The sequence below is a fragment of the Tachyglossus aculeatus genome, chromosome 23 (assembly GCF_015852505.1).
Source record: "Tachyglossus aculeatus isolate mTacAcu1 chromosome 23, mTacAcu1.pri, whole genome shotgun sequence".
Lineage (NCBI taxonomy): Eukaryota > Metazoa > Chordata > Mammalia > Monotremata > Tachyglossidae > Tachyglossus > Tachyglossus aculeatus.
In genome coordinates, this window is record NC_052088.1 from 36,590,663 (window position 1) to 36,609,303 (window position 18,641).

Genomic DNA, 18,641 nt, shown 5'->3' on the forward strand with positions numbered 1-18,641 from the left:
ACCACAATCATTATTATTATTGAGTTCTAGGCCCGTGCTCTATCCACTGGGGCATGCTGTTTCTCAAAACCCCTCAAAAGATCCCTCAAAAACCCCCCAAGAGGACAGGAGGAAGGCAACCAGCCTGCAATTCCTCCTAATATCCTATTGCCAATCTCAGTGCCCCCCTTTCCTCTTCTCCCTCTCCCTTCTGCATCGTCCTGGCTTGCTCCCTTGCCCCAAAGCACTTATGTACATAGCTGCAATTTATTTATTTATACTGTTGTCCGTCTTCCTGCCTCTAGACTGTAAGCTCATTGTGGGCAGGGAATATGTCCGTTTACTGTTGTACTGTACTCTCCCAAGTGCTTAGTACAGTGCTCTGCACACAGTAAGCGCTAGATAAATACAACCGAATGAATGAATGAATGAATTCCTGGGCTGACTGGGTCTCAGAGGTTTCTGAAGCAGCATGGTGCAGTGGCTAGAACACGGGCCCAGGAGTCAGAAGACCATGGGTTCTAATCCCTGCTCCGCCACTTGTCTGCTGTGTGACTTTAGTTAAGTCCTTTCACTTCTCTGTTCCTCAGTTACCTTATCTGTAAAATGGGGATTAAAACTGTGAACCCCACATGGGACAAAGACTATCTAACCTGATTTGCTTGCGTTCATCCCACTGCTTAGTACAGTGTCTGGCACACAGTAAGTGCTTAACAAACACCATACTTATTGTTATTATTCTCATCTTCCTGCAATGAAAATCTGTCGGCTTTCTCAGGACAAATTTTGCAGCCTCTCTCCCAAACCAGCTCTGTTTACGCCCATCGTGTCCCTCCTCAAACCACTTACTGTAGCAGCTTTCACAGCCCCGTCCCGCTCCAGGGTTCTGGCCCTGGACGCCCGTGCCATTGACCGTTCCCGGCTTGACGTTATTTACATTGATCTGGTTCGGATTTGGCTTGTTACTGAAAAACACGGACAAGAGGAAAAGAGCGTCAATGGTATCTCCGTCCTGACAATTTCAATTGGTCTCTCCTTCTAGCCACCCAGCAGACATTATGTCACTGGCCCCAGGGAGGACTGGGTATATTAGTTTATGCCAACATGCCGTTCGCTGGGAAGCTTCCAGTCTAAACCTGGCATAGATGCTGGAAAAGATGAGATGAACATCCAACCCATGGGACAGGAAGACATCGGGAAAGGAGCTAAAATACTTTCCTCTTCAGGCCCCATCTTCATCCACGGGGGGACCCAGGGGACCTGGGTTCTAATCCTACTGAGAGCTCACCTCCTTCAGGAGGCCTTTCCACACTGAGCCCCCTCCTTCCTCTCCCCCTCCCCCCTGCCCTACCTTCTTCCATTCCCCACAGTACCTGGATATATGTTTGTACAAATTTATCACTCTATTTTACTCATACATATTTACTCTTCTGTTTATTTTGTTAATGAGGTGCATCTAGCTTTGCTTCTATTTATTCTGACGACTTGACACCTGTCCACATGTTTTGTTTTGTCGTCTGTCTCCCCCTTCTAGACTGTGAGCCCGTTGTAGGGTAGGGACCATCTCTATATGTTGCCAACTTGTACTTCCCTAGCGCTTAGTACAGTGCTCTGCACACAGTAAGCGCTCAGTAAATACGATTGAATGAATGAATCCACCTCTCACCAATGTGACTAATAGCCATTCCCATGTCTTTCCACCATTCTGTTCATTTTTCCCCTCTCCCAGCCAAAGCTTCATTCACTGCACGTCTAATCCATTCAACCAGTAAACCTGGAATACTCTCCCTCCCTCTAAAATTCCTGCCAATTTCACCAGCTCTCCTTAAGTCCATCCCTCTTCCTCCTTCCATTACTCACCACAGTCGGGACTTTCACCCTTTGCCGTTGTCTCTGTTTTACTCTATTTATTTATTTTACTTGTACATATTTATTCTACTGATTTTATTTTGTTAATATGTTTTGTATTGTTCTCTCCCTTCTAGACTGTGAGCCCACTGCTGGGTAGGGAACCATCTCTATATGTTGCCAACTTGTACTTCCCAAGCGCTTAGTACAGTGCTCTGCACACAGTAAGGACTCAATAAATACGACTGAATGAATGAATGAATGAATGTCTCCTTGCCGCTGCTCCTCTAATCATTCCTCCTGCTCATACTAAGGCTGGTGGCTAACAAGTGCCCACCTCACATCTGCCCCTTTTCTCGTTCTGTGGCCACCCAAACTCTGGGGAGGGCCTGATGCTGGGGGCCAGGAGAAGCAACTCACACAGAGCCCACAGCTTGGAAGAAGCGAGGTCAAACGCACAGCCAGACCGGGCGGGGTGGGGGTGAGGAGGGTTCCCAGGACCTCCCCTAAATTACTTGCAACTCTCGGTACAGGATCTCGACTTCTCTAGATTCCTCTGCTTCTGATCCCCATTTATTTTATATGCAAGGCTAATGGCAAGATTGACACCTAATCTGAATAGACACGTTTGTGAGGGGGATGGTGACGTACACTATTCCCCAAACCCTCTCAGTTGTTCCAACTGTAATCGGTTCTCCTAAGACGTGGGTGCCCTGTCCCTAAAGAACCTTGTGCTGAGGAAGATGGGCACTAGGATGTTCATGTCTCGACCCACACCTCAATCAAGGGCACAACTCTTTCTTCCGACACCACGTCGGAAGAACACCCCCCCCCAAATTTGCCAACCAGCAAAGGACACAGATGGGGTGGACACACACACACACACATTAATAATAATAATGATGGCATTTATTAAGCGCTTACTATGTGCAAAGCACTGTTCTAAGCGCTGGAGAGGTTACAAGGTGATCAGGTTGCCCCACGGGGTGGCTCAAAGTCTTAATCTCCATTTTACAGATGAGGGAACTGAGGCCCAGAGAAGTGAAGTGACTTGCCCAAAGTCACACAGCTGACAATTGGCAGAGCCGGGATTTGAGCCCATGACCTCTGACTCCAAAGCCCGGGCTCTTTCCACTGAGCCACACAAACACACAGACACAGGTGCGCTCCCTGACAGGAAGTGGCTTGGGCGTCATGGTTTACATTTGAACTCTTCCCAGTGGACAACATAAACTTTCCTTCTGCTGAAATGGAAATGCTTTCAGGTGCTGGGAACACAGCACACTCCATTACTGGGGGATTCTGTTGCTGTCCTGGTCCAAAGCCAGCCCAAACTGCTCTCCTTCTCTCCTTCTCCAACCCAGTCCACAGACTTCACTCCTCTGGTGCTAACCTCACTATGCCTTGATCTCACCTGTCTCACCACTGACCCCTGACCCACGTACTAATTCTGGCCTGGAATTCCCTCCCTCTATATCTGTAATTTTATTTATTTGTATTGATGTCTGCCTCCCCCACTCTAGAGTGTGAGTTTGTTGTGGGCAGGGACTGTCACTCTTTTTTGCTGTCTTGTACTCTCCCAAGCACTTAGTGCAGTGCTCCGCATACAGTAAGTGCTTAATACAATTGAATGAATGAACTGTTCCTGACAAACGGTCCTAAATCCTGTACCACCTCGGCTGCCCATCTCACAGCCTTCCTGTGACAGCCAGCTACATCATGGAGCTCACGGTGCCCTCCCGTGTATTGTGAAGCAGCTTAGCTGCTGCTTCACAACCAACCCAAGTCCTCTGAGAAGAACAACTTACTAGTTCGGTATGTACACTTGCTTCAGCTTGCTTTCCGCTTCGGCTGCTTTCAATCGTTTCTTGGAACACAAGCAGAGGAGAAAGTCAGGGACGTGGACGGGAATTTTCTACTCCAGCCGGGAAAGGAGGAGGCCTGCAGGGCTGGGACGGAGGCGGGCGATCCCTGAATCCCTACTGATGGATGTAAAACTATTTCGGCATGGGTGGGTTGTTTGAAGAGGTGGTGGGCCCTCCTTCCTCAGTGACCTATGAGCCCGTAGATTGGTCTGACCAGATTAGAATCAATCCATCAATAGTACTTCTTGTGTGCAGAGCTTGGGAGTGTACAATATAACAAAATTGGTAAACCATCTCCTGCTAAGAATAATAATAATAATATTTGTTAGGTGCTTGCTATGTGCCAGACACTGTTCTGAATTCTGGGGTAGATACAAGATAATCAGGTCCCCGACCCACCCAGAGCTCACAGTCTTAATCCCCATTTCACAGATGAGGGAACTGAGGTACAGAAGTTAAACGACTTGTCCAAGATCACAGAGCACACAAGCGGCAAAGCCGGGATTAGAACCCAGGTCCCTTTGACTTCCAGGCCGTGCTCTATTCACTAGGCCATGCTCCTAGATTGAGCAATGATTCCCCCTCCCCCTCAGTCCTTTGATCCTGTGCTGCCCCATTCCACTTGAACTCGGTTAACCGGGGAGGGGAGCGTTAAGCTAGGAACTGGAGAAATGGATCTGGGATGTCTTCTCTCTCACCCAGATTCAAAGGAGAGAGCTGCATTAGGTGGGAGAAAGGCTGTGGAGAAGCAGCATAGCCGTGGAGAAAGTCTGCGTCTGGGAATCAGAGGACCTGGGTTCTAATCCCGGCTCTGCCGCTTACCTACTTGCTGAGTGACCATGGGCAAGTTACTTCACTTCTCCGTGACTCAGTTTCCTCATATGTAAACTGGGGATTCAATAGCTGTTCTCCCTCCTACTTAGACTGTGAGCGCCATGTGGGACAGGGACTGTGTTTGACATAATTATCTAGTATCTACCCTAGTGTGCAGTACAGTGCTTGGCACATACTAAGCACTTAACAAATACTACAGTTATTATTATTACTATTATGTGAGTAAGAGAGGTGTGATGGGGGGGTGGATGGGCACGGAGGATAGCAGAGATTTCAGGAGATCTGAATACATCCTCTAGACTGTAAACTCATCGTGGGTAGTTTACTAGTCTCCCAAGCACTTAGTACGGTGCTCTGCACACAGTAAGTGCTGAATAAATATGACTGATTGATAGTCACATCGCCCGCCCAGAAGTGAGGATTCGAGGGAGCAGAGATCAACCCGGCCAGAAGGATGTCTTGAAGTGGTTGGGAAATGAGGATTCTTACCTGCTGAACGTATCTATCTGTTGTCTTCCACATGTAATAGTATTCAATTATGCTGGTTAAGGACTTCCACGGGAGCTATGAACAGGAAGAAAAATGTATTCATCGACTAGAATCAGAGAAAGGGGTTTAAAGCTTCTATTGGGTAATGTTACAATCACAAACCTGGTGTAAATTTATCTGCAGGGAGAAATGATGAGGGAGGTATCTTTGAGAAAGTCTGTCCCTGTGTTTGAAGCTCCGGGAACAGAGTCTGGGTTAACCCACCGGGCCTGGCTCTCCCAAGGGGCGGCCAGCCGAACCACCAGTCTCTCCGACTGACCTCATCTCCCACCCCCCGGGCGCTGCTGGGAACCCCATAGGCCCCTCAGTTTGGTGTCTGAGGAGAATGTGGCTTCCCGTGCCCCCAGAAATGAGTCCCACAGCAGGGAAGAGCCTACAGTTGCCAGCAGCCTCCTCACCACCTCTGGAGGGAAAGCTCGTGAGCTTTCAGAAACACAGGCCGCTTAGCCAGATGGTCTGAGCCACACTCCCCTCCGAGCCAAATTGGCATCTTCTCCATCTGCCTTGCTTATTCAAGCTTCTGCTGGCCACATTCTAATCGGCTCGCCCTCCCTCAATCCCCCAGATATGATTGTCAATGCAACGCGTCCATCAGAGGAAAATTCAGCTCCGAGGAGGGAAGCCGTCCTTCTGATGAACGCCTAAATTCACACGGATTAACGCCAGCAGATCTTCCCAGCCAAAAATCATAGCTGGGGGTTGAGGTAGGGGAGGATTCTATAGTAGGACATGCTGAAAAGGTTAGGGCTTGGCCATCTGGGAATAGGCCGGATGAGGGGGTCCACGATTCAACTTTACAGGACCGAGATTGGTTGAGACGGGGTGGATACAGAATTGCTGTTCCCCAAATCCTACTCTGCCGGGATAGGATTTGGGCATGAGGGTGGGAGGAGGGTGGGAGTTGGATGTCCTGAAGGCAGAAAGCATCATGAGGTTCAAGAGAGTTTGGATAAATCGTCCCGTTGGCCAGCTTCTGTTTAAGTTGCATTCACCTCTCTCTCCCCCATGATGTACAAGGCTCAAGGGTGACAGCTGAGAGGCGCGGCCAGGTTCTCTCTCCCGGCCCCGGATGTTGGCGGAAGCCCAGAGATCACGGTCCGCACCGAGGACAAGTACTTACAAAATCTTGCTGAATGTCAGTGAAATCTTTTCCATACTTTTCTAGGGCTTCTTCGAAGAGGTTGGCCTCAGAAGCAGACCACTCTTCCATCTCGTCCCGGCACAGGACGGGCCCGCCCTGGGGCACCAGAGCAGAAATGGCCTTGGAGATGTCATAGACGTTTTTGTGCAAAGTGTCCATGGCGTGGAACTGAGGGGGAGAAAAACCAAAAAAAAGAAAAATGGAGGTGAGAAGAGGCCCTACCCATCTGAGAACCAGCCTGGAGAAGCTTGCCATTTCTGTAGCCCCAGGCCTAGGCACGTGAATAGTAATAATAATAGTGATAATAATAGTGATATTTGTTAAGTGCTTAGTATGTGCCAGGCACTGTATTAAGAACTAGGGTAGAGATGAGCTCAGTGGCTCAGTGGAAAGAGCCCAGGCTTTGGAGTCAGAGGTCATGGGTTCAAATCCCGGTGCTGTTTGTCAGCTGTGTGACTTTGGGCAAGTCACTTAACTTCTCTGTGCCTCAGTTACCTCATCTGTAAAATGGGGATTAAGACTGTGAGCCCCCTGTGGGACAACCTGATCACCTTGTAACCTCCCCAGCACTTAGAACAGTGCTTTGCACATAGTAAGTGCTTAATAAATGCCAGCATTATTATTATTATTATGAGCTACTCAAATTTGGACACAGTCCCTGTCCCACGTGGGGCTCACAGTTTCAAACCCCATTTTACAGATGAGGTAACTGAGGCACAGAGAAGAGAAGTGACTTGTCCAACGTTACACAGCAGACAAGTGTCAGAGCCGGGATTAGAACTCATGTCCGTCTGACTCCTAAGCCCATGTTCTTTCCACTGGGTCACACTGATTCTCCCCAAAGGACATGATTCCAGCTAGAATCACCGAAAGATCAAATGCACCCCACCCTGGGGGGTATCCAGCTTGAGGGCCAAACTCATGCTGGCCATAGGCCCCTGAGCTTGGAACTCACCAGCAGGCTGAGGCACCCCCTCACCTGAATAATAATAATTGTGGTTTTTCTTAAGTGCTTACAGTGTGCCAAAAACTCTTCTAAGCACCGGGATGGACTCAAGATCAGTAGGTCTCACATGGGGCTCACAGTCTAAGTAGGAGGGAGAACAGGTATTGAATCCCCATTTTGCAGCTGGGGGAACTGAGGTCCGGAGACGTGAAGTGACTTGCCCAAGATCCACAGCAGTGTGGCTCAGTGGAAAGACCCCGGGCTTTGGCGTCAGAGGTCATGGGTTCAAATCCAGGCTCCACCAATTGTCAACTGTGTGACTTTGGGCAAGTCACTTCATTTCTCTGGGCCTCAGTTACGTCATCTGTAAAATGGGGATTAAGACTGTGAGCCCCTGGTGGGACAAGCTGATCACCTTGCAACCTCCTCAATGCTTAGAACAGTGCTTTGCACATAGTAAGCGCTTAATAAATAATAATAATAATAATGTTGGCATTTGTTAAGCGCTTACTATGTGCAAAGCACTGTTCTAAGCGCTGGGAGGGTACAAAGTGATCAGGTTGTCCCATGTGGGGCTCACAGTCTTAATCCCCATTTTACAGATGAGGTAACTGAGGCTCAGAGAAGTTAAGTGACTTACTCAAGGTCACACAGCAGACATGTGGCAGAGCCGGAATTCGAACCCATGACCTCTGACTCCAAAGCTCGTGCTCTTTCCACTGAGCCACGCTGCTTCTCTAAATGTCATTATTACTATTATTACTATTATTATTATTATACGTCAGGGGCCTGGGAGTCAGAGGTCGGGGGTTCTCATCTCGGCTCTGCCACTTGTCTGCTGTGTGACCTTGAACAAGTCACTTCACTTCTCTGGGCCTCAGTTCCCTCATCTGTCAATTGGGGATTAAGACTGTGAGCCCCATGTGGGATAGGAACTATGTCCAATCCAATTTACTTGTATCCACCTCAGGGCTTAACACAGTGCCTGACACATAGTAAGCGCTTAACGAACACCACAATTACTATTATTATTATTATTACAAGAGAGAAACAGGAAGAAGACCTTTATTTGCCAGGTGGCATAAATGAACTTTACCTTGAAAACTGCCTGAGAATAGACCACACATGCTCACTTGCACACAAGAATCAAACGCCAATTCTTCTGTGGCCATTTACCATTTACCCATTTACCTGCTTCCTGCTGGAAATTAGGGGGTCTGGGGGATTTGGTAAGTGTGTGTATCTGTCTGTCTGTCTGTCTGCACACACATCTGACCTTCATATTTAAAGATAAAGCCCCTGAAGGACAATCTCTCCAGTATTGGCAGATGTACGCTCGTCGTGGGCGGGGACTGCGTCAGTTATATTTTACTCTCTCAAGTGCTTAATACAGTGCTTTGCACACAGTAAATGCTCAATAAATACGACTGAGAGGTTTCAGTGCTGTTCTTCACCCGCCTCCAAGATCTGACATGCTGCAGACAGCCTGTCTCCTGACTTGTGGTTTGGTCTGGAGTTACGTTGCAATATGGGACTCGGGCTAGGCCTTTGCAGGCAGTGGAAATCAATAAGACACCCTAGTAGCCACTGGAGTCTCTGCTCTCTCTTCACCCTCCTCCTGGAAGGTCATGGCGGCAGCGGGGCATGGTCTATGTCACTCTGAAGCATCTCTCTGTTGAAGCAAAGCTCGTCCAATTGCTTCATTCCATTCCCCTCCAGGCTTCTACATCTCCATCAACTGGCCTGTCATCAGGTCCTGGTGCTTTGTCATTTTTCCCGTTGCTGGCTGTGGCAGGGGCTTTTTCAAAAGCCAGACTGATGCCTCTGCTAGGCTTTGGTTTCGTGAGGCCTTCTCCCAGACAGCAGAAGGTGTATTAAAGGAACGTCTCCATGGGATTTCCACCACGACAAAGCTGGAACCTGTCCTTGTCCTTTAGCGGTGCTGTGAGACAGTCACTGTGGTCGGGTCGGTGGGGCTGAAACTCCTTCGGGGATGTGGAGGCTTTGGTTTCATGATGGCCTGGATATTCTCGGATCCCTCCAGCCTTCATGTCCCTACGCAGGCCTGGGACATTTTTACCTAACTTTGCCCCAGATGTAACTCTGGGGGTGGCATGCAGGCATGCAGGTGATGTTTAGAAGTTGCTTGCAAGGCATGGGTCCCAGCAAAGACACTCCACCCTCAAACTGCCCCCGGATCCAGCTCGCTGCCCTGTGCCCGATTGCATCTGTCTGTACAGCCAGATAAAAGGCAGATCTTCGGAATACTTCCCATACTGGGAATTGGATAAAGCACGGACCTCAGAGTCAGGAAGAATAGGGTGCTAATCCCGGCCCCATCACTTATCTGCTGTTTGACCTTGGGCAAGCCGCTTAACTTCTCTGTGCCTCAGTTTCCTCATTTGTAAAATGGGGATTAAGACTGTGAGCCCTCTGTGGGACAGGGACTGTGCCCAACACAATTACCTTCTATCTCCCCAGTGTTCAGTACAGTGCCTGGCACATAGTAAGCATTTAACAAATGCTACTATTATTATTATTATGAATACTTCACTTCCAGCTCATGCTCTCTGACAACAACCAGGAAATTTGCTACTTCAGTAGGTTTGGATCCTAGTGGGTGCTTTGTTCAGTACTCTGAACGCAGTAAACGCTCAAGCAGGGACCTGGGAATCAGAGGACCTGGGTTCTAATTCTGGCTCTGCAACTGCTTACTGTGTGGCTTTACTGTGTGGCTTTGGGAAAGTCACTTAACATCTCTGTGCCTTACTTTCCCTAACTGCGAAATGGAGATTAAAATCCTATTCCCTCTTGGCTGGGAGTCAGAAGGTCATGGGTTCTAATTTCAGCTCTGTAACTTGTCTTCTCTGTGACCTTGGGCAAGTCACCTCACTTCCCCGGGCCTTAGTTAGCTTATCTGTAAAATTAGGAATTGAGACTGTGAGCCCCATGTGGGACTTACAGTGCCTGGCACATAGTAAGCTCTTAAAAAATACAATAACAATAATAATAATAATAACAATAACGGCATTTACTAAGCGCTTACTATGTGCAAAGCACTGTTCTAAGCGCTGGGGAGGTTACATGGTCATCAGGTTGTCCCATGGGGGGCTCACAGTCAATCCCCATTTTACAGATGAGGTAACTGAGGCACAGAGAAGTGAAGTGACTTGCTCAAAGTCACACAGCTGACAACTGGCGGAGCTGGGATTTGAACCCATGACCTCTGACTCCAGAGCCCGGGCTCTTTCCACTGAGCCATGCTGTTTCCCTAATTATTATTAGTTACTTAGACTATGAGCCCCATGTGGGACAGGGATTGTGTCTAACCTGATAAACTTTTACCTACCTCAGTGCTCAGAACAGTGCTTGACACATAGTAAACACTTAGCAAATACCATAAAAAAATAATACCATTAATCAATACCACTGACCACCCCCGAAGGAGATGTTTAAGGGGAGGGTTCGCTGTTGGCCCAAACCCAACAGGTTCAGCAGTCAGGGATGAAAGCCAGTTGCCTCAAATTCCACCCCAAAGCAAGAGCATGATTTCCCTGGGGTCAGAGTTCACATCAACAGACTTCAGAGACCACCCTCTTTGGAGATGCTGGAGAGGCAGCGTGGCGTAGTGGGGAAGTAATTGTGTCCAACCTGATTACTCAGAAGCAGTGTGGCTCAGTGGAAAGAGCCCGGGCTTGGGAGTCAGAGGTCATGGGCTCTAATCCCGGCTCTGCCACTTGTCAGCTGTGTGACTTTGGGCAAGTCACTTCACTTCTCTGTGCCTCAGTTACCTTATCTGTAAAATGGGGATTAAGACTGTGAGCCCCACGTGGGACAACCTGATTGCCTTGTATCCCCCCACCCAGCTCTTAGAACAGTGCTTGGCATATAATAAGCACTTAACAAATACCATCATTATTATTATTATTACTCTGCATCTACCCTAGCGCTCAGAACAGTGCTTGACACAGAGTAAGTGCTCAACAAATACCATAATCTTTATTATTATAATTATCTTTTCTCCTCATGGTAGGGCTTCCTCATGGAGACTCTTCTCTGGGTGGATGGCCCAACCAAGGCAATTTTCTTCAGGAAAGGAGAGAACATTTCTTTTCTCATCTTTTTTTCTAACCGCCCCTGGAATTGGCATCTCTATTTCATCTCTCACTTAAGTCATAAAGCCATTAAAGTCAGGGATCCTGTCTCTTTCCTTCCCACATGCTTAGTAGAGTGCTCTGCCCACAGAAAATGCTCGATAAATATCAACCACTGGATTGATTGCATTTTCAGGTGAATGGGAGGTTGAAGAAACCTCCCCTCAGGCAAGGGAAGTAGACAGGCTGAAATTTCCCCTTCTAGAGCTCAGAGTGGTCTGGGCAGACCATTTCGGGGGCTTCGTGTCCGAACAAGCACTCCGGTGACCCTGCAAGAGGGATGGTCTCGACTTCTGTTGGAGGGGGAGGCAGCCCCTTAACTCCGAAAGCCGTTTAGTGAGGGAACAGAAATCAGGTTCTGGACCCACGAGTTCTAGCCCCATCTAAGACCAGAAATAACCGCATCTTTCCCATTAAGTGTCCACTAAGGGTGCATTAAGACAGAGGCTGCCTGCTGACAAGAGTGTTTCAAAACACCGAATGAGGTAAGGGCATTCTGGCAGACAGGGTGAAGGTGGTGGGAAATATCTGGAGCCGTTTTCTTGTCACTTGCTCTAATAATAATAATAGTGATGGTATTTGTTAAGCGCTTACTATGTGCGGAGCATTGTTTTAAATGCTGGCACTGTTCTAAGCACTGAAGTTGTTCCCCGAAATTGCGTGTACGTTTAATGGGCGGGGGGGGGGGGGGGGGGGAATCTTGTCTGAGAGAAGAAGTGAGAAGAGCTAAGCGAACTGAGGCAGGAAAGGGAGTTGGAGGAGAGGAGGAATATCTTTGGTCTCAGCTTGAAGAACTCAGTCCCAGTCTGGCCTGCAACCTTCTGCAAGGCAAGTTTCTGAATTAAAAATAAATAATAATTATAATAATTATGGTATCTGTTAAGCACCTACTATGTGCCAAGCACTGTTCTAAGCACTGGGGTAGAAACAAGATAATCAGGTTGGACACAATCCCTGTCCCACATGGAGCTCACCATCTTAACCCCCATTTTGCGGATGAGGTCACTGAGGCCTAGAGAAGTGAAGCGACTTGCCCACGGTCACCCCGGAGACGAGTGGCGGAGCCGGGATTAGAACCCAGGTCCTTCTCACTCCCAGGCCTGGGCTCGATCCACTAGGCGACTCGGTACGCAATCCAGGCCACAAACTCCTGCAAGGCGAGTTTCTGATTCGAGATTGAAAGCCCCCGGCTCTAAGGAAGGAAATGATGTTATTTTAAGGTTTTCCTATTCACGCCCATGATCCGGAGCTGAGCCTGGCTGAGCGCCCCCCCTCCACCGTCCCCTCCTATGCCCCCCGTCCCCGAGGGAGGCTCCACCCCCCTGCTGTGTGGCGGCGGTGGGCTTCGCACGCCTATCTCGAGCAGAAAGAAGGGCTGTCGGCAGCGGGGATTGACACGGCTCTAAACACACAGCTGCTCGAAGGAAGACAAAGCCGAATGGAGACCGCGGGATCCCCGACGCGGCCGCAGGACAGCAGAGGGGACACAGCTGTACGCCGGGCTCAATCTGGGCCGGGAAAAGGAAACCGGCCAGATGGACCCCGGCATTTCAACAATGGAAATGCTGCTTCTGAAAGGGTGGGAATTGGATGGCAATGATTTAACGGGGAGAGGGAGAGGGGGAGAAGGGCAGCCGACTGGAGGCTTAAGGCAAAGAAATGATTCAGAGAGGCCCAGGAGAGCAGCAGACTGAATGGAAAGATAAAGGATCCAGGCGGGGGACTTAGGGTCTGCTGTCCCTCCACCATCCGAGGTTTAACGCAGCGTGGCCTACTGGACAGTGCCCAGGTCTGGGAGTTGGAAGGACCTGGGTTCTAATCCCGGCTCTGCCACTTGTCTGCTTTGTGACTTTGGGCAAGCCACTTTACTTCTCTAGGCCTCAGTGACCTCTTCTGGAAAACAGGGATTAAGACTGTGAACTCCATGTGGGACAGGGTCTGTGTCTGACACAATTTGCTTGTATCCCTCCAGCAGTTAATACAGCGCCTGGCACATAGCACAGGCTTAACAAATACCACAGTTATTGTTATTATAATTATTATTATTGAAGCAGCATGGCTAGCAGACAAAGCACAGGCCTGGGAGTCAGAAGGTCATGGGTTCTGATCCTGGCTTCGCCACTCGTCTGCTGTGTGACCTTGGGCAAGTCACTTTACTTCTCTGGGCCTCAGTGACCTCATCTGTACATTAGGGATTGATACTGTGAGCCCCACATGGGGCAGGGACTATGTCCAACCCGATTTGCCTGTATCTACCAGCACTTTCATTCATTCATTCATTCAATCGTATTTATTGAGCGCTTACTGTGTGCAGAGCACTGTACTATGCGCTTGGGAAGTACAAGCTGGCAACATATAGAGATGGTTCCTACCCAACAGCGGGCTCACAGTCTAGAAGGGGGAGACAGACAACAAAACAAAACATATTAACAAAATTAAAATAAATAGAATAAATATGTACAAGTAAAATAAATAGAGTAATAAATATGTACAAACATATATACACCTGCCATATATATATATACCCGCCAGGATGCTATATATATACATATATATAGGTGCTGTGGGGAGGGGAAGGAGGTAAGGCGAGGGGGATAGGGAGGGGGAGGAGGGGTAGAGGAAGGAAGGGGCTCAGTCTGGGAAGGCCTTAGTACAGTACAGCACTTAATACAGTACCTGCTCCACAGTAAGCACTTAACAAGTACCATTATAATAATAGTAATTATTATTATTATTAATGCCTGTTAGCCAGATCATCAATCACCACTCATGCCCAGGGCAGTGCCAGAAGTGTGGAGAAGGCATGGGACCACTGTTGAAGCCTCTCTCGCTCTCAGAAGGGAGCCGTGAGAAGAGAATGTAAGCCTAGGTGAAGGGTTACAATTTAAGGCATAACTAGCCGGTCCCTCGGTCTCCCCTAGAAGAGACACCTAGTTCTGCTGGAAGCAGCAGTGGACAGGAACAGCGGTGGTAGCTGCTCCCCTTTGGAACAGGGCAAAGAACTTTCCAGAAGGCACTACCAGCTGGCAGGGCAGACACGGGGCGAACAGGGGGTGGCTTTAACCGCAGACCTCAGGGAACAGGAATGGAAGCGAGATGCCAGTTGCTCTTGCTGATTCCCACTTGGCCTGAGCCAGAGAGCCGGGACCCGCCAGGATGCCAGAGAAGCAAGCGTGATGAGGTTGCAAGCGTGAGAAGCCGCATGGTCTACGGGATAGAGCACGAGTTTGAGAGTCCGAAGGACCTGATTCTAATCCCACCTCCACCAGTTGTCTGTTGTGTGACCTTGGGGAAGTCACTTCACCTCAGTTACCTCACCTGTAAAATGGGGATTAAGACTGTGAGCCCCACGTGGCACAACCTGATTACCTTGTATCTGTCCCAGCTCTTAGAACAGTGCTTGGCACATAGTAAGCGCTTAACAAATACCATCATCATCATTATTTTTATTATTAACAGGGACTTTATCCAATCTGATTAGCTTGAATCCACCCCAGCAATTAGTACAGTACCTGGGCATATAGTAAGCACTTAAAAATACCACTAGTATTATTATTAATAACAAATACCATAAAAAAATGTTCGGGTGTTTCCGGATGATGCCGATCTGCTCTTGGAAATCCTGCTGTTCTCTGAGAGTTGGGAGTTTGTTTCCCTGAGATGTGTTTGGACTCTGGCCCCCAAGACACTTATCAGATGGCGGGGAGGCTACTCCCACCAATGAGGGTGTGCACACACACACACACACACACATGTGTGTGTGTGTGTGTGTGTGTGTATGAGAGAGAGATAGAGAGAGAGAGAGAGATAGAGTGCATGTGTGTTCAGGGAGCTGGGTAGTGGAGCTGGGTAAGTGATGATGATGATGGTGGTATTTGTTAAGCGCTTACTATGTGCCAAGCACTATTCTAAGCACTGGCGGGGGGGGATACAAGGTCATCAGTTCGTCCCACATGGGGCTCACAGTCTTAATCCCCATTTTCCAGACGAGGGAACTGAGGCCCAGAGAAGTGAAGTGACTTGCCCAAAGTCACACAGCTGACAAGGGGCGGAGCCGGGATTAAAACCCATGACCCCTGACTCCCAAGCCCGGGCTCTTTCCACTGAGCCACGCTGGTAGTGGGCAGCATGTATGCTGGCTTTGCTGGGTCTTATAGAAAATACGGACACAGACAGCCAATCCTGGAGAGATCCGTAAGTATAGATAATAATTATAATAACAATAATAATAATACCACCATAAGTATTGTGGAGCGCTTTGATTCCAATGTGCTCTTACATTACTTATCTCATTTTCACCCTCACAGCAACCCTGTGAGGCAGAAAGACAGGCATTATCGTTCCCGTTTTACAGATCAGGAAGCTGCAGTACAGAGATCAATAGACTTGCCCAAGGTCACCCAGCAGGCTGGGAGCAGAGCCTCTGGCTTGCAGACTGGCATTCTGCCACTGTCCCCCGCCCCCGCTGCATCCCAAGAATTCCTGCCAAGGCCGTCTGGCCAGCCCCAGTCCCTGATGCAGAAAGACCCAGGTAGCGTAGCTCTTGGATCTGAGGGTGAAGACAGTATTCCGGCATTCCCGGGGCACTGGAAGAAGACACGGGGGAGGCAGGGAGGCTTCACTAATTTTTGTCCTGCTACTCAAGATTTTCCCAAGAAGCAGCAGGGCCTACCGCAAAAAGCATGGGCCTTCACTTGCCTGAAGTGTGACTTTGGGTAAGTCGCTTCTCTTATCTGTGCCATAGTTTCCTCATCCGTAAAATTGGGATTCAATACCTGTCCTCCTTCAGCCTTAGTGTGTGAGCCCCATGTGGGACAGGTACTCTGTCTGACCTTATTAGCTTGCAACTACCCTAGTGTTTGGTAGAGTGCTTGGCACACAGTAAGCACTTGGGAAATACCACAGACACTTCCAAGGAAATCTATCCTCAGAGCTTGCTCTTCCATTTCCATTCCTCCTCATTTCATGAGACCAACTTTTCCTTCCCTGGCCATCACCTTCAACTGCTTGCTTTCTGATGACTTCTTCCCCTCTGCCTTCAAACATGTCCACTTCTCCCCTAAACTAAAAAAAAACACCCCAAACCCTCCTCTAAACTCCACTGTGCCATCCAGCTATTATCCCAGCTCCCTTCTCCTATTCCCACCCAGATTCCTCCTGAAATGGGCTGCCTCCTCTTCCTCTCCACGACCCTCTACAATCCATCTTCTGTTCCCATCCCTCTATTGAGCCCACTCTCCCTAAGGTTACCAATGATCTCCTATTTTATTGAACTAACAAGCTCTACATTCTGTTCTAATCCTCCTCATTCATTCACTCATTCAATCATATTTATTGAGCGCTATGTGCAGAGCACTGTACTAAGTGCTTGGAAAGTACAATTTGGCAACAGATAGAGACAGTCCCTACCCAACAATGGGCTCACGGTCTAGAAGGGAGAGACCACCTCTTGACCACCACTGCCGATTACTACAGACCCCTACTTGGACACCCATCTAAATTTTGGTCTTTCTGATCCTCTGATCCTCACAGCCTTAGAGAGCTCATCCCTGTTATTAATTCTACTGTACACCTGTGAGCATTGATTGAGTGCATATTAGGCGCCCAATAAAGGCTATTGAAGGACAGAGAAGCAGTGTGGCCTAGTGGATAGACCATGGGCCTGAGAGTCGGAAGGACTTGGGTTCTAACCCCGGCTCCACCACTTCATTTGTTGTGTGACCGTGGGCAAGTCACTTCGCTTCTCCGTGCCTCCGTTACCTCATCTGTAAAATGGGGATTAAGACTGTGAGCCTCTTGGGAGACATGGACTGTGTCCAACCCGATCAGCTTGTATCTACCCCGGCGCTTAAAACAGTGCCTGACACATAGTAAGCACTCAACAAATACCGTTAAAAAACATGGAGGACAAGTAGAATAAAGTAGACCATAACCCCAGGAAGCCACTCTAGGAGAAAATCCCCAAATAAGCAAATATCGCTTTGCCAAAAAAATGTGCAACTCACAGCCTCCCCATTCCCTCTGGCACAATTGCTGATGCTTGGGCTCTGAGCCTGTGACAGACTGTAAAGTCCTTGAGGGCAAAACTCTTATCAGGAACCCTAGTCTGCCCTTGGGCAGGGAACTCAGCCTGGGTAATAATAATAATAATGATGGCATTTATTAAGTGCTTACTATGTGCAAAGCACTAAGAGCTGGGAAGGTTACAAGATGATCAGGTTGTCCCACAGGGGGCTCACAGTCTTAATCACCATTTTACAGATGAGGGAACTGAGGCCCAGAGAAGTTAAGTGACTTGCCCAAAGTCACATAGCTGACAATTGGCGGAGCCAGGGTTTGAACCCATGACCTCTGACTCCAAAGCCCGTGCTCTTTCCACTGAGCCACACTGCTCCTCTAAGGGTCCAGGGTCCAGCGCCTGGACCCTGGGTAGAGAAGTAGCATGGCCTAGTAGAAAGAGCATGGGCTTGGGACTCAGAGGACCTGGGTTCTAATCCTGACTTTTCCACTTGCCTGCTGTGTGATCTTGGGCAAGTCACTTAGTACAGTGCCTGGCACATAGTAAGTCGCTGACAAATACCATTAAAATAAAACAAAACAAACCACCCAAAAAACCCAAGTTGGAATTTCCTGCATGTCTTCTCTGGAGGGAGAGGCAGCCTATCTTCTTTAACATCACAGGCGCGAGAAACCAGCGTTGGTCAACTCTGTTATACAGTACTCTCCCGAGCGCTTAGTACAATGTTCAGCCCACAGTAAGTGCTCAATAAGTGCCACTGTTTGACTAAATGAAACCAAGTTGTGAGGACCATTGAGACAATGGGTTTAAATGGAACGGAGCTTTTGAGACCTATTTCACCCATTTCCCCCTGCCTCAGGATCTAGAAGCATGACACTTCCCAGGGACGCCCCTGTCAAACTGTGTGGGGGAGAGTCCTTGAAGCGTGATATTCCCATATTTAACGGATGTAAATACGGAATAAACAATTCCCCTGCCCCACACAATTTGATAGAGCTGGACTTAACTCCCAAATTTGGGACAATCCAGCTCTCTTTGTTTATGAGGAAGTAGCCACATGCACACTGCCGGGGAAACCACTTTCAACAACGGATCCTTCAGCGCCTGGACCCTGGCCCTTTATTTGTGGTCGATGTTGATTTCTGGCTGGGAGAATGAAGAGGCTCCACTAGACAAATGAGGTTGGGCCGCATTTCGCTCAATCAGCCCTATGAAGAGTGCGCTGAGCCCTCAGGAACGCCTCCAAGAAGCTGCTGGAAGAAGTGCTTTACTGCCCAAAATTTCTACATTTACCACACCAACAGAC

The 18,641-nt window shown here is 48.6% G+C and overlaps 1 protein-coding gene across 9 annotated transcripts in view; it reads right to left on the reverse strand.

The window, feature by feature from the left end:
- The window catches only part of MTA1 (metastasis associated 1), a 152,099-nt gene that overhangs the window by 29,378 nt on the left and 104,080 nt on the right, over nucleotides 1-18,641 (reverse strand). For all 9 annotated transcript variants that reach the window (XM_038765517.1, XM_038765516.1, XM_038765515.1 and 6 more), the window contains 4 exons: nucleotides 6,196-6,384; nucleotides 5,016-5,090; nucleotides 3,636-3,694; nucleotides 829-944 (listed from right to left, as the gene is read on the reverse strand). In XM_038765517.1, the coding sequence (XP_038621445.1) occupies nucleotides 829-944; nucleotides 3,636-3,694; nucleotides 5,016-5,090; nucleotides 6,196-6,384 (439 nt within the window). The remainder of the gene's footprint in view (nucleotides 1-828; nucleotides 945-3,635; nucleotides 3,695-5,015; nucleotides 5,091-6,195; nucleotides 6,385-18,641) is intronic.